At 43.0% G+C, this 17,451-nt stretch overlaps 1 protein-coding gene across 6 annotated transcripts in view; it reads left to right on the forward strand.

Annotated features, from left to right (window-relative positions):
* LOC121654458 (rap1 GTPase-activating protein 2-like) overlaps positions 1 to 17,451 on the forward strand; it is a 61,475-nt gene that overhangs the window by 9,993 nt on the left and 34,031 nt on the right. For 4 of the 6 annotated variants that reach the window (XM_042008612.1, XM_042008614.1, XM_042008615.1 and 1 more), the window contains exon 2: positions 9,270 to 9,305. In XM_042008612.1, coding sequence (XP_041864546.1) covers positions 9,270 to 9,305 — 36 coding nt within the window. Of the gene's footprint in view, positions 1 to 9,269; positions 9,306 to 17,250; positions 17,417 to 17,451 lie in introns of all 6 variants that reach the window. The other 2 variants (XM_042008616.1, XM_042008617.1) reach the window with 1 other exon arrangement.

Raw genomic sequence — 17,451 nt, forward strand, 5'->3', positions numbered from 1 at the left:
ATCCAGCCATATGTTCTGATATCTCTGGTGTGTCTTCCCTTCTGACACTGTGCTGACAGCATCTCCACCTGCTGCCATCATTCTGCCTTTCAGACACCAGTAATGCCCACGCCGTGCCCACTAATTAAACATTTTTACTTTTTCCAATGTAGTCCATCAGAAAACTCATTTTGGCCGCTTGTATTTGTGATCTTGTTTTTTTGGTCACTACCCACAGCTCGTGGCCATAGGTGAGGGTAGGAACTTAGATCGACCGGTAAATCGAGAGCTTTGCCTTTTGGCTCAGCTCCTTCTTTTTCCAATGTAGTCCATCAGGATCTCTGTCTCCTGTACCTGTTCAGTCTATTCTATTCTATTCTATTCTACAGTCATTTAGCAGACGCTTTTATCCAAAGCGACTTACATTTGAGAGGAAGAACAACACAAGCATGAATTCAAACAAGATGGGACGTCATAATTAAGTGATAGTCAGACTGCTTTGAGTCCAGTTGGACACAGGTGCTGTCATGTAGAGCTAGAGGCAGTGCATATAATTTTTTTTTTTTTTTTAAGTCATTTTATTTAAATACAAGATCACGATTTCATCACACAATATCATCTTGGGCATAAGTGCAGCAGCTTCTTCAGTACTTGGTTGAACCAAAGAGCTGGACAAATCTTTCTAACTCATTTAGTTAAGCTAAATGTGGAAATGCTCCTTAAACAACTGAGTCTTTAGCTAAAAGTGGATAAGGATTCTGCGGATCGGACGGAGTTTGGTAGATCGTTCCACCACCGGGGAACAACAGAGGAGAAGAGTCTAGCTACTGATGTGGCGCCACCTTGTGGTGGGAGCACTAGGCGACTTTCACTGGCAGAGCATAACTGTGGAGAGGGAGAGTCACCCCGAACAATTCTTCCCTCCTTTTCCCACCCGAGCCACCGTGGAAATGATGTGATGAAAATGTGTTACAGGTGTCCACCTGACCATTTATAGCCACCATGTGGGCGTGGCAAGGCGTTCCCTCAATGTTTAGAGTTTATTCTGATTTATGAAGGAAAACAGATGTTGATGTGCGTGCGCACGTTTGATAAATCTGAAAGTAGACGCCGCCTGTAGTTTGCTTTTCTACGCACAGTTTGATAAATGTTCTGTCCAGAGAACCTTGTTCCATAAATCTGGTGGTTTGTTCAGATGCAGCTTTTCCAGCCTAAGCCGTGCTGCCATGTTCTTTCTTTCTCCTGCAACCTTCCCAGCAAGCCTTACTGGTTCAGACTTTTTCTAACTGGACTGTCAGGAACTCAGTAATCTGATTTGCTGTGAACCTGTGAACACCCCTGCAGTTTGAGACATGATGCTCTGAGCTGGAAACAAGGCTGTCGGCCATCTTTCTTTGATCATGTGATCATGCGTCCGTCTGTGAGTGAAAGCAGATTCAGCAGAGCTGCTGTTTTATTTATGACCTGAGATGCAGCCTTTTAACGTTGATGCCTCCTCCTCTTCATCACCACAACCTGAGAACGCTTCCAGGAAAAAGACTAATTCCATCAGAGAAAACAGAAAACAAACATAGTAAAGAGACTATTTTTATTTAACCTCCACACAAAAAATAACCATTTGAAAATGTCAGTTTTTAAAAAATGTTTCACATTTAGTCTTTTATAGGTTTTGTCCTTTTGTCTTCAGTTATTTTTCTTTTTATTTATGACATTTATTTATTTGATGCAGTTATTTGTCTTTATGTTCCTGTAATTATTTTTTCTTTTTATCTATTTTATTCTGTTTATAATTTAAATTGAGGTCATATTTACTGTATTAAAAATAACATTTAAAATTAAACTGAAGTATTTTTTATCTTTTAGCCCCCCCCCCCAAAAAACACCAGTTTTTCACTGTTTCCAAATGTATATTTAAGGTTTATTATGGATTTTATCCATCTGTTCTCTCCGAGTTGCCTTGATTGTGGCTTCCAAGCTCCTCCTCCATGGTGCCTCCTTCTTGTCCATCATATTGATGTTGGCCCAGCATCTCCAGGATCACTGCTGCTGGGTGTATATCAGCTCATTGGTTTCAGTTGTGGCCGTAGTAGAGATTGTTCTTAGTGCTGTGTTCACATCAGCTAGAACACTTTCTGTTGCTACTTCACTCATTTTTGCTAGTCGGTGTCGGGGTTGACAGGCTCTCATCTTAAACATAATCTCATTCCTCAGGACCGTTTCTTTTTCATTAATCTCATACATCATCATTGGGGCTTGGTACCCAATCTCTGGGAGGAGTTGATGTTAACTCCCCTTCTGACCTACCGTCCTGACTGCACCGTGCTGTATCATTAGCGTGTTGTCTCTTTAGTCTCTAGCTGTGGTAGCAGCTGCTGTTTGTGGATGTTGGAACACTGAGCTACGAGTTGTTTCGATGTCAATGTGGGTATTGCAGTATCCATATATCCATCCATCCATCCATCCATCTTCTGCCGCTTATCCAGAGTCGGGTTGCGGGGGCAGCTGCCTAAGCAGGGAAACCCAGACTTCCCTCTCCCCGGCCACATTCACCAGCTCATCCGGACGGATCCCGAGGCGTTCCCAGGCCAGCCGAGAAATGTAGTCCCTCCAGCGTGTCCTGGGTCTTCCCCGGGGCCCCTTTCCATCGGGACTTGCCCGGAACACCTCGCCAGGGAGGTGTCCAGGAGGCATCCTGACCAAATGCCCGAGCCACCTCATCTGGCTCCTCTTGATGTGGAGGAGCAGTGACTACTCTGAGCCTCTCGCGGAACGCCAAGCTTCTCACCCTATCTCTAAGGGAGAGCCCGGCCACCCTGCAGAGAAAACTCATTTCGGCCGCTTGTATTTGTGATCTTGTTTTTTCGGTCACTACCCACAGCTCGTGGCCATAGGTGAGGGTAGGAACGTAGATCGACCGGTAAATCGAGAGCTTTGCCTTTTGGCTCAGCTCCTTCTTCACCACGACAGACCGATGCAGAGTCCGCATCACTGCAGACGCCGTACCGATCCGCCTGTCGATCTCCTGGTCCATCCTTCCCTCACTCGTGAACAGGACCCCGAGATACGTGAACTCGTCCACTTGGGGCAGGACCCTATTGCAGACCCGGAGAAGGCACTCCACCCTGAAGACCATGGCCTCAGATTTGGAGGTGCTTATTCTCATCCCAGCCACTTCACACTCGGCTGTGAATCGCTCCAGTGAGAGCTGAAGATCACGGCCTGATGAAGCCAAAAGAACCACATCATCCGCAAAGAGCAGAGACCCAATCCTGAGGCCACCGAACCGGATCCCCTCAACACCTTGGCTGCGCCTAGAAATTCTGTCCATAAAAGTTATGAACAGAATCGGTGACAAAGGGCAGCCTTGGCAGAGTCCAACCCGCACTGGAAATGATTCTGATTTACTGCCGGCAATGTGGACCAAGCTCTGGCACCAGTCGTACAGGGACCGGACAGCTCATACAAGCGGGTCCGGCACTCCATACTTCTGGTGAACCCCCCACAGGAGTCCCCTGGGAATGCCTTCTCCAAGTCCACAAACCACATGTAGACTGGTTGAGCAAACTCCCATGCCCCCTCCAATACCCTCTTCAGGGTCTTGGAGGGGGCATGGGAGTTTGCCTTAAGGAACTGCTCCTCCTCAGTCTGAGGTTCAACTATTCGGTGGACCCTCCTGTCCAGCACCCCTAAATAGACCTTACCGGGGAGGCTGAGGAGTGTGATCCCGCTGTAGTTGGAGCACACCCTCCAGTCCCCCTTTTTGAAGAGGGGGACCACCACCCCAGTCTGCCAGTCCAGGGGAACTGTCCCCGATGTCCATGCGATGCTGCAGAGCCATGTCAGCCTAGAGAGCCCTACATCATCCTGGAGCCTTAAGGAACTCTCGACGGACCTCGTCTTGTGGGAGCAGTTTCCCTCCAAAAATCACAATGATCTGCTGTCTACGTGGGTTTAGACCAGGGGTGTCAAACTCATTTTAGCTCAGGGGCCACATGGAAGAAATTCTATTCCTAAGTGGGCCGGACAAGTAAAATCATGGTGTCTATATATATATATATATATATATATATATATATATATAAACATAAAAACAACAACTTCAGATTGTTTTCTTTGTTTTAATACATCAACATAAAACAAAGCTGGAGCCTGGGGACAGTGTGTCCAAAATAATACAAGCACAACATCACTATTAATCTTAAAACACCTCAGGTTATTTGTAAATTCTGAGGACAAAGAACACACAAACACACAATGCCTCAGTGATTCACAGAAGTATATTACAGATCACAGAATTTTATCAGGGTGTCTCATGCAGCACTTTAAGTGGGGTTGCATAGTTTATTTGACTCCTGATACCTGGCATCTTTTAGCTTTCACCAGCGCATCAATATCAGGCGTCACATTCTGAGTGGCAGCCAACTTCATGATGTGACTTAAGTGCTTGTGCGTGAGCCTTGAGCGCAGTTTTGTTTTATTTCTGCTCATTACAGAGAAAACTTGCTCACAAAGATACGTGGTTCCAAACATGCAGAACATTTTTGCAGCGAGGGCTGTCAAGTTCGGGTAACCTGGCAAGAGATTCTGATAAAATGTGTCCAAGCCAGCTGTGGGAAATTTGCCCCTCAAATCCGAGTCGCACTGCAAGTCTATTATTTCTAGTTGGATGCTGACGGGCAGATCAGAGGGATTCACAGTGAATGGCGAGCAAAAAACTTTGAAGTCTTTCTCCAGTTCACCAAAAATCTGAAAGCGTTGCTCAAACTCCCGAAACAGTCCTGTTATTTTATCTTTGAACCGCTTCATGTCTGCCACATGTTGGGTTTTCAGACAGGGGAAGTGAGCTGCATCACCACCGGTGAGTTATGTCTCCCACAGCTTCAACTTGAAAGAACGTATGCTGTCAGAATACTGCATGACAACTTTGTTACGCCCTTGCAGCTGTTTGTTCAAGTTATTCAGGTGCTCTGTAATATCCACCATAAATGCAAGGTCCTGCATCCATTCTGCGGAACGAAATTCTAACACTGGTTTGCCCTTTTCTTCCATGAACTGTTCAATTTCTTCTTGTAAATCAAAGAAACGCCTCAACACAGAACCTCGGCTTAACCATCTTACCTCAGTGTGGTATGGCAGGCCGTAGATGTGGTCTTGCTCTCTGAGAAGGCTGTCAAACTGACGGTGATTCAGGCTTCTGGATCGGATGAAATTAACAGTTTGGATGACCACCTTCATGACGTTATCCATCTTTAATGACTTACAACACAAAGCCTCCTGGCGCAAAATACAATGAAAAGTCCAAAAATCACGTCCTCCATTTGCAGATTGCCCTTTCTCTCTGAACTTTGTCACAACACCTGCCTTTTTCCTGATCATTGAAGGCGCACCATCTGTAGCCAGGCTGACAGCGTGGGACCAGTCCACTCCGACCCTGTCCAGTGCGCCGATGAGTGCTGTGAAAATATCAGCTGCTGTCGTTGTACCTGTCATCGGCACCAACTCCACAAACTCCTCGGTGACGGTCAATGTGTCATCAACTCCGTGGATGAAAATGCCCAGATGTGCAACATCTGCAATGTCTGTGCTTTCATCAATTGCAACTGAAAACGCAATAAATGACTTTAATTTTTGCGTCAACTGGCTGTCCAAATCCACTGAAAGATCGGAAATCCTGTCTGCAACTGTGTTTCTTGTCAGGCTAATATTTGCAAAAGCCTGGCGCTTTTCAGGGCACACAATCTCCGCTGCCTTCATCATGCATGTTTTTACAAATTCACCCTCAGTAAACGGTTTTGAAGCCACTGCAATTTCATTAGCAATGAGGTAGCTAGCTTCCACAGCAGCATCACTGATGTCTCGGCTGTGAGTAAACACAGACTGCTGTTTCTTCAGACCCGCCAACAGTTCGTTCACCTTCTCTCTTCTCCGCTGCCCTTGAAAATTGTCATATTTGTCGGCATGAAGACTAACATTGTGGCGATGAAGGTTATATTCTTTCAGCACTGCAACATGCTGTAAACACACCAAGCATACAGCTTTCCCATTCAATTCCGTGAATAAATAGGAGGATGACCATTTTTCTTGGAACACTCTTGACTCTGCGTCCACTTTTCTTTTTTTTGACAGGGACATATTGGGGCAATGAGCGTGCCAAAGCGCATAGTGTTAAAAGTAGAAGCCGTAATAAATATTGCAGGCAAAACAAAGTAGCTCATTCAGACTGGCTGCACTTGCTTGGCCTACTTGCTCTGCCCCGGTATAAACAGTTTGCTTGCTTAAAACAATTGCTATTGCGCCATTCAGTGGACTCAATTGGAACAGCAGTTTCTGTTATTGAAAAATTGCAGCTCATTTTTATTCTTTACAAAATCATCTCGCGGGCCGGATTAAACCCGTTTGCGTGCCTGATCCAGCCCGCGGGCCATCCGATTGACACCCCTGGTTTAGACTAAGAGAAACGTTGGTTCTTCTTCTTCTTTCTTAAGTTCCAGACAGAAAACGTGTCTTCATTTTAATAAACCCGCTCTCTCCTGATTACATCAGATGCACCGCTGCAGCAGGGAAGAGAGACATGGACGCCATGTTTCTGTGATCTGCTCCAGCCCAGTGTGTGGGGTTCTGCAGCTGTGAGAAAGCCCTACAGGTCAAGGTTCAACAGCACCCTCTGCTGGCGAGAAGAAGAATGCTGTCTGGACAAGTTGGGGCATGTTCAGCCACACTGACAAGCAGCAGACTAGTTGCCAGTAGACTGTACAAAGCTACGTGGACTTTCTGTGTGTTTTCCATGTTATATGTGCGTTCTTGAGGAAATGTAAGTGTTTTCCACTTCTGAGTTATGGATAAGTTGTTCATTATTCCAATTCATGTTACTGTGGTTTACATTTGATGCTGGTAATGCTGTTAGAACATTTTTTTCTTTCTCCTGCTAAGGTTAATGATGGAATTTGCACTGTTTCAACCCCTAATACTGTGTCTACCCTATCATACACCTATAAAGCAGTTTCTTTGTAATGTTTATCGATTTAACCGCTGAATATTATGTTGAACATTTTGTGATACATTCTATTGTTTTCCTTTCAGACCACACACAAATACACACCCACACAGAGACACGTATACCAGTATCCTGTACAACAATGTTAAACCTCGGAAGTTCTATTAAAGAAGAAGAAAACAGATCTCTCTCTCCAAGTGCCTTGATTCTCTGACCGGAATCATAGTCCATAATCTGCCGCCTCAACCAGCATTCCTATTATTTGAGACTCGTCCCCTCATACAGCAGCACCTCTACAACCTGAATCTACACCTTCAGAGAGTCATATGAACTACATCATTCCCGGTCCCAGAACCCAGGAAAATCCTTCCAGTGGAACTACGCTACTAGAGGCTACTATTGCTATACTACAGGCCTGTAGCGCTGATGTCTTGTGCCATGAAGGTCATGGAGAAACTGATCCTGGGGCACCTCAGGCTTCTGGTTGCTGCTTCACAAGACACTTTGCAGTTTGCATATCAGCCCCACCGCAGCAGGTGTACAATCACTCACCTGGATAGACCTCATATCTTAATATGTATAATGTTGTTCGGCTTCTCCAGCACCTTCCACACGATCCAACCCATGCAGCTGATGGAGATGTCAGAGAACATGCATGTGATGCCCCCTGGTCACATGGATCAGCACCTATTTGACGAACAAAGACTGCAGAGCTTCGTGTCCTGACTCATTTTTTCAATGCTCTCTTTACGTATGTAAAAGGAACATCCATTTCAAACATCCCTGCCCTCATAAGTCCCTTATATTAGCATGATTGTTAGCCAACACATCCACCAGAGGGCAGTGTAGAGTTCAGATTTCACCTCTGAGGAGGAGGTCATGATGATCTTCCTGCTCAGGAAGAGACATAAAAAGAGGCGGTGCTGTAGGTGGAGGTGGTCTGTGAGGACATTAAACACACTTCTGCTGCTTCTTCGTTCCTTACCTGGTCACACTCATTAAAGTGACAGATCCTCAGACGCTAAATTAAACTTGTAGTTTTTTACCTCTTTAATTTTTACCTGTTTAATGGGTTTTAAATGTAATTTCATCTCATTTGTATTTTTTATTGCACATATGAATGACTGTATTGTGTCTGATTCTTCTATGTTGGTGAGCCAGGACAACTTTCTCCTATGGTGGACAAGAAACATTTATTCTATTCAGTCTTTTCTACTCTATTCTGCTCGACACTGTCCCAGCGGTTTCCGTGGTACTACTCCATTTGCTATGTTAGGCTAAGCATCAATAGGCTCCAAACAAAAAAATAAATAAATAACTTACACGCATAAAGACGGCATATGCCGGACGAAAGGCTTCAATTCTGTCTTTAGCGTAGAACATAAATGGGCCTTCAGAGTGTCTGAAGAGCAATATCATCTCAGCTGTTAAATAAGGGAAGACACAAGGGAATTAGCATAAAAAACATACTTTATTAACCAACTAAAACAATGTAATGCTGAACCAAATCAAATGAAACAACTTAAACCACACACCAGACTCTCAGGGTTAGCAGGAGCAGGCAGATCCACCCAGGAAACCTTTTAGAGCGGATGTCCAGCACCAATGCTGGCAACACAAAATAAACAAAAACAAAACCCACTGGAGCCCAAAGAGGCCTGGGCCGTCCCACAGCATTCAGGTATCTGGGTGTTAAACTGGACCACAGACTGGGGAGGTGACTGTAGAAAAACAGGTCTGAGCCAGGTTTACATCCTGTGGAGACTCAGGTCCTTCAATGTCTGTAGCAGGATGCTTTGCATGTTTCATGTCTGTTTACTGTGGTGTGATGAAGCATTAAAGCAAAAGACGGCAACAGAAAAAGCTCATCTAAAGGTCGAGTGTCGTCGAAGTAGAGCTCTCCACTCTGGTGGGGATGGCTGGGTACAGCTGGTGAAACTGCTGGACAATAGCTGCCATCCCCTCTATGAGACACAATCTGATGAGAAGAAAATCGTCTGAAAGAGATGATTCAGCAGCATCTTCCTGAGGTGGTTGCGTCCCAACCGACCGTCTCCTCTTTTATGACTTTCAGAGCTCACGTGTGCTTTGATGGAGCTGCAGCTCTTTAATAAATGGCTGTTTTATTGCAGGGAGATCACACCTCCCCCCAACGCACTGACTCAGGTTACTAAGGTTAATAGAGAATGAGGTTATAAATCCATCAGAATGCTTCGGTGTTGTGATGTTCTTCCTGTTATCAGAGTGTGGAGAGCAGCATGTATTAACAGCTTGTCCTCCCTCTGTGTCTCTGCAGGATTGATAAGTCTACGGTCAGCGCTCTGAGATCTCGGTGAGTAACACCTGCAACCCTGCAGCAACATGTAAAATAACCAGAACCAGAACATAGGAATACAAACACCAGCTCATCTTATTCACAGCAATGATCAGGTGGAATAAAAAGCTCTTCACAGATCACTCCCATCATATTTACCCATCAGGATCCACGGATCACTTACAGATCTTTAGTTTTAGTTTGGTTTTATCTCAGCACTGCTTCATCATTCAGTTGGTTTAACTCGGATTCTTAATCTTATTTAGGATAAAGAAGTTTTCATATTTCGTATATTTGGGGTTCCTCGAAGATCGGTTCTCACCACTGCCCCCCAACCCTAAGCTGCAGACGCAGCGTGCACAGCAGATTAGGGATGGGCCAATATGATACTAGCATCAGAAATACGGATTATGTCTAAACACCCTCCGTTACCATGGAAACGGAATTACAGTTCTTTGTTTCCTCCCCAACACAACCACACACACACACACACACACAGGAAGTTACACAGTCTTGCGCCACCGTTGTTTTGAGTTGGTAGGTGGAGAAGCAGCTGCATGTGAGTCTTTGTTAAGCTAACATTTAGCATTAGCGGTATGTTAGTAATTTGGCGTCTTTACTCGTTAGAAAATCCCGCCAGAAAAACAGCGACATGCCTCATATGCAGGGCTGAAGGTTCCAGAGGCGACAGGAATGCTGCCACATCACACCAGAGAGTTTAGAGATTTCAGGTTGAAATCACGTGAAAGAGCACGAGTTTATTGCCTTAAAGGAAATGCACAACAAACCACAGCAATAACAAACGTTGGCAAATGCTTTTAAAAAAACATAAGGAATTTGTAGAAAAAAAACTACAGCACCAACAGACAACGTCTTAGAATTTACTGTCCTGGATTAACAGCCTGTTCTTTGTGGAAAATGTTCCCGTACGTCCAGTTTCTAGTTTTTAATAGAAATTCTTTAATCCGAGTTTATTTACTCAATAATTAAAACAGTTCTGTACTAATATGCTTCTCCTCCTCCTCCTCCTCCTCCTCTCTCTCCTGGTGTTCTGTGACCGGCTGTCGGTGATCAGCTGATCGGCTTCTCAACTGCTAGCACCGTCTTTCTTGTTGCTATTATTCATGTGAGAAGGAGGAAACTAGAGGTTCCTGGTTCGTCTTATATTTAACCTAAAGTATTGTTATTGGACGCAGTAGTAATAATAAAAATTGATCAGTCTCATGTCGATCAGATCCATGCCACTGTCACATGAAGCTGAAGAATGAAATAGAATTTATAGACCTAATAAAATAACACTGGTATCGGGTACTCGGTATCGGCAGATACCTAAACTCCAGTTATCAGAATCAGTATCAGACAGAAAAAAATGGCATCGGAATATCCCTACATCGGACTCGGCATGCACGTCAAACGCAGCTTGGAATCCATTTCCATGTAAATTATGCCCACCTGCGCTTAGAAAACAAGTCAGAACACTTAAACTAGAACAAAACTCAACCTAAGTTGTTCAAGCATGAGATGCATGAACTTCCACATCACTGCTGAGCTGACAGAATAACATCTTCTGGTGGAGGCAGCATGATAGCGTGGCGTGGAAAAACAAGGCTTGTCATCTCTGGAGAAAATGTGAATGTAGAGAAATGTGGAGATGAGGTTCAACAACCAGTATTGATCCCATATCTCCACAGTCGTGTACCAAAGTCTGTCCTTTAGGATGACACCGCTGGGCCCTCACAGCGAGGTTTATCAGAGACCACCACCAGTAACCTCTGTGTCTGGTTCCTCCACATGCTGCTGAGGCTGTTTGTGAAATGAAAACAGTGTGACGTTGTTTTGTTTCTTCAGACTTCAATCATCCACTCCAAAAAATGACCCCAAACGAGAGTCAGCAGCAGAATCAGGTCCTGTTTAAGCCACATTTCCATGTATGTAGTGCATGTAGTCTCTGCATTAACAAGCAGGTCTGCTTTAAGAAGCCAAACAAACTTAAACTGGAGGATGAAACGGTTTTAGGTGGCTGAAGTGCCATCATGAAATAGATCAGATATTTTATGATTACACCAGACTTTAAAGCTTCATTGTTTATCAGTTGTAAGTTTGGATGTGTTTTATATATGAGCAGAAATAATGATAACTGGTCAGATCAATGCTATAAAAGGCTGTCAGACACATGAACACACTGACGTCTGATTTGTGTGGAGTTAACGTGACACATGTGTCTGTAGGGAAGGTGACCGTCAGATGACACAATGTGTCCCTCCAGCTGTTCTTCCTCTGATTCACACTTCATCATCTGTCCATCAGACAGGTTCATACATCCGTTGTGTCTCACAGGGCGTCGGCCATGTTGTGTCTCACAGGGCGTCGGCCATGTCCGAGCTGTGGCGGCTGAAGACAAACAGTTATCATTTAGAATTATCCAGGAAAAAGATTCAGTCTGGAAAAACTGTATGTTCTGAGTCTGGCTTGGCGTAGGATAAGAGGAGCTGCTCCCATCATGCCTTGTTTCTACAGTGTAGTGACCTGTTGCTTCAGTCTGGTCCAGGTTTACCAACGTTAAATTAGCTCATCTTTTGAATACTGACTGAGCAAATGTTTCCATCGATCATGTATTTCTTCCTGATAACACTGTCTGGGTTCATCAGACTCAAACTGTGACAGAAATGCATCAGCTCCACCTGTTCACCTTAATTTTTACACTAATATCTAACCAGCCAATCACACGGCAGCATGTAGTCATGTAGACGGGGTGAAGACGACCTGGTGAAGTTCAAAATGAGCATCAGATTGAGGAAGAAAGAGGATTTAATTGGCCTTGAATGGGGCATGGTTGTTGGTCTGAGTATTTACTGGGATTTTCACCCACAACCACCTCCAGGGTTTCCAGAGAATGGTCTAAAGAAGGCAAATTTATTTGTACATCAGAGTTCATATACAAGACAATTCAAAGTGCTTTACATAAAACATTTCAGCAGGCTGCAGAAAGCAAAACAAGCGCATTAAAAAACAAAGATTAAAAGAAATGCTATAAAAACAGAAAGAAGATGCTAAAATAAAATAGATAAAATGCAAGAAATAAAGTTCCAGTGTGGGGAAAGACAATATTAAAACACGATCCAGTTTAAAGATTCCAGCTTAACAGAACCAGATCCAGATCTGGACTCTAAATATAAACTAGTTCCATGCAGCAGAGAACAGGTGGGTCTTTAACCTGGATCTAAATAAACTGAGTGTTTCAGCTGATCTGAGGCTTTCTGGGAGTTTGTTCCAGACATGCGGAGCACAGAAGCTGAATGCAGCTTCTCCATGTCTGGTTCTGACTCTGGAACTGATAAGAAACTGGATCCAGATGACCTGAGGGTTCTGGTAGGTTCATACTGGGTCAAGAGGTATCTGATGTATGTTGGTCCTAAACCATTCAGAGCTTTCTAGACCAGCAGCAGAACTTTAAAGTCTATCCTCTGACAGACCGGCAGCCAGTGTAAAGACCTCAGAGCTGGACTGATGTGGTCCACTTTCTTGGTCTTAGTGAGGACTGGAGCAGCAGAGTTCTGGATCAGCTGCAGGTGTCTGACTGATGTTTTAGGTAGAACCTGTAAAAACTCTGTTACAATAATCAAGCCGACTAAAGATGGAAGCTGGACTAGTTTTTCTAGGTCCTGCTGAGACACCACATCTTTTACCCTTGATGTTCTTAAGCTGACAGTAGGCTGACTTTGTGGTTCCCTTCATGTGTTTTTCGAAGCTAAGGTCCGAGTCCATCAAAACTCCCAGATTTCTGGCCTGGTTGATGGTTTTTAGGTGTATAGACTGAAGCTCTGTGGTGACCTTTAATCATTTTTCTTTGGCTCCAAAAACCATCACCTCAGTTTTGTTTTTGTTTAACTGAAGAAAGTTCAGACACATCCAGTCATTAATCTCCTCAATGCATTTACCAAGAGCCTTTATTGGCCCTTGATCTCCTGGTGACATTGTAATATATATCAGTGTGTCATCTGCATAGCTATGGTAACTAATTTTGTTTTTCCTCATGACCTGTGCCAGTGGGAGCATGTAGATGTTAAACAGAAGAGGCCCCAGGACGGAACCTTGGGGAACTCCACATGTAATTCTTGTCTGCTCAGATGTAAAGTTACCTATTGACACAAAGTACTTTCTGTTCTCTAAATAAGATTTAAAGCAGTGTAGCGCTGTGCCAGAGAGGCCCACCCAGTTCTCCAGTCGTTTAAGTAATATATTGTGGTCAACTGTATCAAATGCAGTACTGAGGTCCAGTAAGACTAAGACATTTTTCCATCGTCTGTATTCAAACATATGTTATTAATGACTTTGGTCAGAGCATCTCAGTGTTGTGGTGCTGTCTAAAACCTGACTGGAAGACATCGTAGCAGTTGTTTGTGTTAAAAAGTCATTTAGTTGATGAAAAACAGCTTTTTTGATGATCTTACTTGGAAACTGAAAATTTGAGATCGCCCCGTAGTTGTTCATTCGTGTTTTGGCTAGATTGTCCCTTTTTAGCAGGGGCTTGATTACAGCTGTTTTTAGAAGTTCTGGGAAGATGCCTGAAATTAAAGACAAGTTCACAATCTGCAACAGATCTGGTTCCAGAGTCTTTGAGACCTTTCTGAAAAAACCTTTGGGCAGGATGATCAAAATAGTTCGGCTGACATAAGATGTCACCCAGATCTTTGCTGTTAATGGGATTAAACTGCGTCATGGTGTTTAAACTGGTTTTCATGGACACGGTATGTCTCTAGAAACTGCTGCTGATTAATTGCTTTTCTGATATTCTGGATTTTGTCTGTGAAGAATTTAGCAAGGTCATTGCAGGTTTTGGTTGAATAAAGTTCAGGTGTTACTGACACAGGAGGGTTTGTTAACCTGTTGACATTAGCAAATAAGGCCAGAACATTATAATGTCACAGAAATGGGACTTCATTGCATTCCTCAGTTGTAAATTGTGAGTGGAGTTTCTCTTTATACATGTCATAATGAACCTGTAGATTTGTTTTTCTTCATATGCGCTCGGATTTCTGACGCTCTTTTTTTCCATGCTTTACAAGTGTGGAATTTCTCCATGGAGACTTTTTCTTTCCAGAGACAACCTTCACCTTAATAGGAGCAATAGCATCCGTAATATTTAACATTTTAGTATTAAAATTAGTGACAAGGTCATTGGCTGAACCCCCTGATAGGGCAGGTGTTAAAGAGATGACCTGGTTAAACATCCCACTCATGTTTTCAGCTATACACCGCTTTGTGATCACCTCTACTGAGACATTTGTGTGAACAGGAATCATACTCTCAAAGAAAACACAGTAATGATCAGACAGGCCCACATCGCATACAGTAACTTTGGAGACATCCAAACCTTTAGAAATCACTAAGTCTAGAGTGTGTCCTTTAATGTCTGTGGGCTCTATTATATGCTGAGTCAGCCCAAAGTTCTCCAGACTGTTACTGAGGTCTTCACTGCCTTTGTCCTGAGGGTTGTCTACATGGACATTTAACTCGCCAACAATAATTATACAGTAAAAATGTACAATGATTATAGCAGCAGTTCACTAAACTCATCGTGAAACGCTGCGCAGTGCCCTGGTGGTCTATAGAAACTTAGATATACTATTTTATAATAAACTGAAAAGACACATATTCAAAGGAAAAGGAAAACTTCCAAGAGATACACTGAAATGATTCATTAAATAAAACTGCAACCCCCTCCTCTCCTGTTCAGTCTGCCCTCACTGATAAAACTAAAGTTGGGAGGGGTTGATTCGATAAGATAAAATGTCTTCCCTACTTATGACCTAACATTTAATAAAGCTAACTTGATGGGTTTAGAACTGTTTATCCTATGTTTGGGGGACGATAAAGCTCACAGGGTATGTTAACTCTACTTGGAAACCTTTTAGAAAGCAGCTCTCTGTGTTCTGACCATGCTGCATTTCTGCTTCTGTTACCAAACAGTACAGATATTGTTTAACCTAAACGGCTTGTTCTAGGAAAAATCATGACTGCCGTTATCTACGCAGCCTGGACCCTCCACACATCAAACATCCAAAACATGAAGCTACATGGATGTACAGGAGGGGCTGGGTGCCCTCCCTTTAGCCACTCTGGTGGGGGGTTTATGGGGGACAAAAACATACTGGGGCATGGAGTATGATGAGATGAAGGGGGTGGGTCCTCGCTAAGAACTTCGGGGCTTTCTTTGGGATGGGGCTGAGGTGGTTTTTTTATTAAGGTTTCCTCTAGGCTCTGTCTTATCACATTGTTTTGGTCTCTCTTGTCTGATGTCACAGGACATTGTCTTCGTCCCGTCTGTTCTCTGAGATCTACCCTAACAGCACCTAATATGGCATTGTCTTCGTCCTGTCTCTTCTACGAGATCTCCCACTAACGGCGCCTAATCCGGCATCGTCTTCGTCCCGTCTCTTCTCCGAGATCTCCCCTAACAAAGGCTGATCCGGCATCGTCTTCGTTCCGTCTCTTCTCCGAGATCTCCCCTAACAAAGGCTGATCCGGCATCGTCTTCGTTCCGTCTCTTCTCCAAGATCTCCCCTAACAAAGGCTGATCCGGCATCATCTTCGTCCCGTCTCTTCTACGAGATCTCCCCCTAACAGCGGCTAATCCGGCATCGTTTTCGTCCCGTCTCTTCTCTGAGATCTTCCCCTAACAAAGGCTAATCTGGTATCGTCTTCGTCCCGTCTCTTTTACGAGATCTCCCCCTAACAGCGGCTAATCCAGCATTGTTTTCGTCCCGTCTCTTCTCTGAGATCTTCCCCTAACAAAGGCTAATCTGGTATCATCTTCTTCCCGTCTCTTTTACGAGATCTCCCCCTAACAGCGGCTAATCTGGTATCATCTTCGTCCCATCTCTTTTACGAGATCTCCCCCTAACAGCGGCTAATCTAGTATCGTCTTCGTCCCGTCTCTTTTACGAGATCTCCCCCTAACAGCGGCTAATCTGGTATCATCTTCGTCCCATCTCTTTTACGAGATCTCCCCCTAACAGCGGCTAATCTAGTATCGTCTTCGTCCCGTCTCTCCTCTGAGATCTCCCCTAATAGCGCCTAATATGGCATCGTCTTCTGGACTTTTTAATTTTATTTATTTAATTTGATTGTTTTTTTTTTTATTTTAAAACATGCTTGGTTTAGATAATTTATTTATTTGTACTTGTCTATTTATTTATTAGTATTTATTAATTTGTTTTTATAATTAATCCATTATTTATTTTAATTTATTCGTCATTATTTTCTTAATTTAACATTTTTTTAACATTATTTTATTACTTTTAAATTTGTACTCTTCTTGTTTTTTTCATTTATTTTTTATTTTATTACTTTAATTGATATTTGTTTCTGTTTATTTACTAATATTTATATATTTATTTTTAAATTATTTAATTGTATTTATTAATTGTTATGAATTTATTTTATATTTATTTGTGGTTTATTTAATTTTATCTTTCATTTTACTTTTTGGTTTTTTCTGTATTTTGTTCTTATATAACTGTAAACAAATTTGGGTGTTAAGGGGTAGAAAATATTGCATCTTTGGATGGAAATGGATGCTGTGACACCACATAACTTTAACTTTATATATATATATATATATATATATATATATATATATATATATATATATATATATATATATTCTCCAGTAGTTTATTTATGTCATTTAAAATCTCTAAAAGATGATGGAGGAAAAACTTTTGTAGCCATTTTACTTTGGCTCTGTTTTTTGTTTTTTTTTCAATCACATTTTTAACATTAAATTCATTAATATTATCCAGAGTTGTAGTTTTTGTGACATTCCCGTCAATCCAATTAGCCAAACATCTGAAGCTCTCAGAATACTTCCAGTCTGAACTCCAACCGACTGGAGCAGCATCATCCTCCTCTCTCTGCTCCTCTTCATCGCCTCCTGTCATTTTTTCCATTTTTCCTGCAGCTCTCTGAGCGATTAAGGCCCCGTAATCCTGCTGCTCTGTGACGTTACGGTGGAGAGGAGGATGAGGAGGAGGATGAGGAGGAGGAGGAGGGGTAATGCTGCTCTAGTAGATTGTAGTGAGATGCTCAGTAACCGACAGCTACGCCACAATGCTGCACATCCAGTGGTGAGTCTGGCAATTCCTCCGTGTTTGTTTACACT

The sequence above is a fragment of the Melanotaenia boesemani genome, chromosome 15, assembly GCF_017639745.1.
Source record: "Melanotaenia boesemani isolate fMelBoe1 chromosome 15, fMelBoe1.pri, whole genome shotgun sequence".
Lineage (NCBI taxonomy): Eukaryota > Metazoa > Chordata > Actinopteri > Atheriniformes > Melanotaeniidae > Melanotaenia > Melanotaenia boesemani.